Source organism: Brachyhypopomus gauderio, chromosome 7 (assembly GCF_052324685.1).
Source record: "Brachyhypopomus gauderio isolate BG-103 chromosome 7, BGAUD_0.2, whole genome shotgun sequence".
NCBI lineage: Eukaryota > Metazoa > Chordata > Actinopteri > Gymnotiformes > Hypopomidae > Brachyhypopomus > Brachyhypopomus gauderio.
The window spans coordinates 23,426,722-23,431,740 of NC_135217.1; the positions used below are offsets into that span (position 1 = coordinate 23,426,722).

General features: G+C 41.5%; 1 protein-coding gene across 1 annotated transcript; it reads right to left on the bottom strand.

Annotated features, from left to right (window-relative positions):
* Positions 1-378: 378 nt before the first annotated feature.
* LOC143519371 (E3 ubiquitin-protein ligase TRIM35-like) lies at positions 379-4,681 on the bottom strand. Its single transcript, XM_077012731.1, has 6 exons — positions 4,006-4,681; positions 3,627-3,722; positions 3,249-3,479; positions 2,803-2,825; positions 2,588-2,706; positions 379-2,056 (listed from the first exon to the last, which is right to left on the bottom strand). The coding sequence occupies exons 1-6, from the start codon at positions 4,426-4,428 to the stop codon at positions 1,521-1,523; spliced, it is 1,428 nt and encodes a 475-aa protein (XP_076868846.1). The 5' UTR covers positions 4,429-4,681; the 3' UTR covers positions 379-1,520.
* Positions 4,682-5,019: the final 338 nt, after the last annotated feature.

The window sequence follows — 5,019 nt, forward strand, 5'->3', positions numbered from 1 at the left end:
TTCATGCTTCTACATTTATGCTTAACAAGCATGAGTTCACATATTGTAAATATTCATCATTTAATTGTTATAGCATTCGTCCATCATGCGTGCTGCCAGTAGTGTCTGAGCAAACATAAAAATTAGATTGAACAGTGCATGCCACTATGAATCCAGGTTAATACTGTTGCTGTGCAAAAATGACGCACATCATCTGAAAACAGAGGGCTGCCCTCAGTATTGTCTCTACAGAATACAGAAGTCGCATTGCATTACAAAATTACACCTACATAACTGAAGTTTCCAAAGTAATCTCTGCAATCTTAAACTGGTGCTTTTATATCAACTGAACAAATTGTGAAAAAGATCATCAAGAACAAGAACATGAATGTGCAGAATTTTAATTTATTATGGACATACTGTATAAAGCTGTACACTAACACATTACATAGACTCATATGTATAAGAAAACATGAAAATATGATGACATGTAAAACATGTAAAATAAAATATGAAACTTTCTTTTTTTTGTACTGTTATACATTTTGCTCTTTATGCCGATTTCCCAGATCACTTCAAAGGATTAAAAATCTTCCACAGTTAATTTGAACCAGTTTACTACTTAAGTAACATCAAAGTGAAACCATCTTCCCCATGGATAATCTGAGCCAGTTCACAACTGAACAAAGCTGAAAAGGTGGGAATAACGAAACAAGTTGTAATAAACAATGAAGGTATCAATGCATAATCTCACAAGGCATTAAATGTTGTTAGCAGTTTGCTAACGAAAACAAGATTACACATTTTCTGCATTTGGCAGATGCCCTTATCCAGAGCAACTTACATTTATCTAATTTTTATACAAGTGAGCAATTGAAGGTTAGGGCCTTGCTCAGGAGCACCTCAGTCATGGCCTCAGGTCTGGGAATCGAACCTGCGATCCTCCGGTCACACATCAGTTTTATCATGACTGATTATATGAAAGCCCTTTCATCGCTCTAACTTTGTCACTTCTTCTTTACCTGCAGTCTTATTGTCAAGTCTTGAAGCTGACAATGAGTCCGCAGGTGTTTCCCATCTAAATGCTGCATACTGTCATCCTGGAGTCTTTGTGGTCTTGGAGTCTGCAGTTACATTTTACATTCAGCACACACTCTTATCCAGAATGACTTGTATTTATTTATCAGTATACAGGTGCATGTGCTCTGTGGGATTCGACCCCTGACCTTGGTGTTATTAGTGCCATGCTCTAGCTGCTCCACCCCACTTCTTACCAATTTGACATTTCATCTGCTTAATAATTCATGACTAAGATCATTAAATGGGAATTATTACAAACCATGCAGAAGACAACTGCCAAACTCTATAAAAAATGTCCTGTAACTCATCTGACAGGGGAGGCAGAGTAACAAAGCTGAAAAGGTGGTATAGTAAATATCATTAAAAGATTCTACAGTTTTTACTTTTCAGGATTGTGAGAATGATGATTATTAAATCTAAAACAAAACAAAACGTAGTGGGTCAGCTGCAGTGGAACCACATCACTTCTTATGGATGGTGATTTCAGCTGGCAGAATTTTCATGGGCGTGCTATGCAGTCCCGGGCCGAACAGAGGGAAGATCTTCCCTGTGAACTTGTCGGCGTAGGTGTACAGGTGCCTTCCAGTACCCATATCCCAGAAGGACACCTCTCCTTTCTCCATGTTTAGTTTCACCCTGATGGTGTCCGGCCTCCTCTCTATGGTCAGCTCCTTGCGAGGCATGGACAGGGCATTATACACGCCTTTGCTCAGCCCGATGCTCCACACCCCTCCCGTCGTGGTCACCGTGAACTTGCGCTTGCGGGCGACCGATTCCCTGCACACTCCAACAATCCAGTCGGGATTGTCGCCCACGTGCACATCCCAGCGGTGGTGGCCAGACGTGTAACCCTGCGAGCCCAGGATGAAGACGCAGGGGTCGAATCGTTCGGGGTTGTCTGGGAAGGACTGCCTCTCTGGACTCTCTTTGACGCTGGTGTAGTCGGGGGACATTAACAGCCAGGGAGAAGCAGTGTTCGGGTCCATTAGCACTGGAACTGTGGAGAAGATGGATCGTAGACTGATAGGTTTACACATGAATCACAAGCCAAGTTTCACTTTCTACATGTGTGTTTTAAGCATTGGTGTCCTAACCTAACCTGGCCATATTTTTTACATTAATGCAACATTTTAATACCCAAAGCTAACATTTCATGGCTCACTTCTCTTTAGCATGAATTGGTTCTCTGCATGCATTAGGAAGTAAAACGTAGGCCAAACGCTGACTTACACTATCGCCAAACTATCAAATATGGACCTGCTGCATTCAAACACTGTCCAATGGAACATCTAACCAGGCTGTAATTATACACCAATTCCCTCCATGACACTATGCAAGTTACAGAATGCAAGAGCTTTAAACACAACCGTATTGCAATGCTCAATTATGTCAACAAAAATAACAAATGTGAAAACTTCCATATAGTACATAAACATGGATTAGGAATCCTCTGTTTGGGTCACATGACTGTCATGAGTTTTGCTTGTATGTTAAAAGCTACTTCAAGATGCAGAAAACAGAAACTTACAACAGTTGATATGAGATTGCATATTCTCCCAGACTTTGTACCCCAGACTTCCAACACGAGTTGCCATGTCAATCAGGGCACCTGGAACTTTCTGGGGATCCTCAGCTGTCCACTGTGCCCTAGGTCACATTGAGATGGCATGAATAAAGATCTCTATACCCATGGAAATAAGGATTTGTTATTTCTTCATCAGGATGAATATATCCATAGCTTACCTGCGTTTAAGAGTCTGGAATTTCTGTAAAAAGAAAAAAAAAACAGATTTATCAAGCAGGGAGCCACAAATCCTTCTGTATAGCAAAAGTTACTCAAAACAAAATACACTGCATATTTACACACAACCCATTTCCCAAAAGCATCGCAGTATTAAGATAGCTTTAGAGAGAAGGGTGTTCAGAAAGATATTCACTCCACCGTTCGGCACAGGTCTAGGCCCTATGTGTTAAAGTGTTTCTTGAACAGGGCAGTCATGGCCTGGTGGTTAGGGAGCTGGTCTTGTGACCAGAGGGTCGTGGGTTCGATCCCCAGACCTGAGGCTATGACTGAGCAAGGCCCTTAACCCTCAACTGCTCACTTGTATAAAAAATGAGATACAAATGTAAGTCGCTCTGGATAAGGGCGTCTGCCAAATGCCGTAAATGAACAGAAGGGAGATCCAAACCTGCAAGAAAACCTGGTCTTCTGCCCACAGCTCATTCTTCACTGACTGAATCAGCTCAGAGAGAGTGATGATTTCGCGAGCTACGTTGTCAATTTTCTCTTTCATCAACTGCTTCTTCTGCTCTTCTTCTTTCTTCAGGGCTACAATTCTGGCAGCCTCCTCATTGTTCAGGATCTGACGAAGTCTCTCAAACTCCTGTTTGATTTGCCTCTCTGCCTCCTCAGACTGGGTCTGAGGTACCGAAGTAGTGAGACAACAGACTGTGCATTTACTTATGTACAGAACACAGGCCTAGAACCCCAATTTAGAAGCAACATGACTCATAATAATATGACTGGACTGTGAAACCTGAGTGGGTAAAGGTTGAACATAAATTACCTGAATAAAAGTGATTGTGTCACCATATCGTCTCTTCATTCTCCTAAAAGACTCCAATTTTTCACATAGAATCTTGATTTTCATATTGAGTTCACTCTAAAACAATACAATATCTTCTTAAATACTACAGTATTTCCCACAGAAAAGTCATGTAAGAAACAAATCTTGTAACAAATAAACATACTTTACACATACTTTAAACATACTTTAAAAATAACATACTTTTATGTTACAAAAAGTAACAAATCTTGGGCAATTTAAGCGCTGAATTCCATTAGCAACAAAATCCTGCTCAGCAATAAAGTCAGGCTGGCTAAGCAACAAGACTATGTAGCTAAGCACATTGTGTGTGGGCTACAGGACGTCCTCTTGCAATTACCTTACAGAACGGGACTCCCTGGTCCAGAGGTAAAGGATCATGGTCACTATGTAGTGACACGCAGTCAACACATATAGGTGTCTCGTCTTTAATGCAGAACAATGACAATTCTCGATTATGTAGACCGCAAAGAATGTTAGCACCTCCGGGAATTCGCAAACCTTTCTCCTTCTGGAAGGCTTCACAAGCATTCTTCAGAGCCCGATTTGAGATCGGTTGTTCCCCATCGCAACACTTGCGACATATGGGACAATCCTTCTTTGATTTATGCTTCCAGCTGGCCTCCAGACATTCACGACAAAAACTGTGACCACACGAAAGCAACACGGGGTCTCGAAAAAGCTCCTTACACACGGGACAGGTTAAATCTAACTCCAGAAGAGACGGTTTGTCGGTGTCTTCGTCTGACATGTTCACAGCCATAGTTTCCAGAGGCACGCGTTTTGCTTTCACTTTCCGGGTTGTTAGTTGTAACTACTTGCAAAGAGGTTTTCGTTTTGTTTCTCTAACATCAGCTCCAGGGTAGTTGACAGTCGCACCCGAGGTTTTTACGATTGTAATTTACAGTAAGCGACTTTTGGCTTCTGCGTATCAGACTGCTTCCTGAAACCTTGTAGGGCTGTCAAAACTAGAATCACCGAGTAATTCACCTCACGACAGGCTCTTTGGTGGGCCAACCTGTTCAGTGGAGGAACCTGTCACATAACGTGTAATTCTATCGATAGTGTGAACATGTGCTGCACGAAATGTTAGCGTTTTAAAATGTTTTAAAATGCAGAACTCTGGGCCACAGAAAACTCACACCCTCATACAAATTTAGCCCATCAGCACATACACCTATCACTTCTCCATTGGCATCCTACACACACACACACACACACACACACCCAGACAAACATACACATATACACAGACACAAGCACCAGTGATGGCTTAGTTACCTTGAAAAAGTAATCCGATTACTGATTACTCCTTTTAAAAGTAACTTAGTTACTTTACTGATTAAGTGATTTT

Bases quoted from the DNA above. Each gene is read 5' to 3' on its own strand.
- LOC143519371 (XM_077012731.1), bottom strand. From the start codon at position 4,428: ATGGCTGTGAACATGTCAGACGAAGACACCGACAAACCGTCTCTTCTG. The intron at 3,480-3,626 runs GTAATTTATGTT...TCGGTACCTCAG, and splicing joins ACACAATCACTTTTATTCAG to ACCCAGTCTGAGGAGGCAGA. The intron at 2,707-2,802 runs GTAAGCTATGGA...AATGTGACCTAG, and splicing joins TTCCAGACTCTTAAACGCAG to GGCACAGTGGACAGCTGAGG.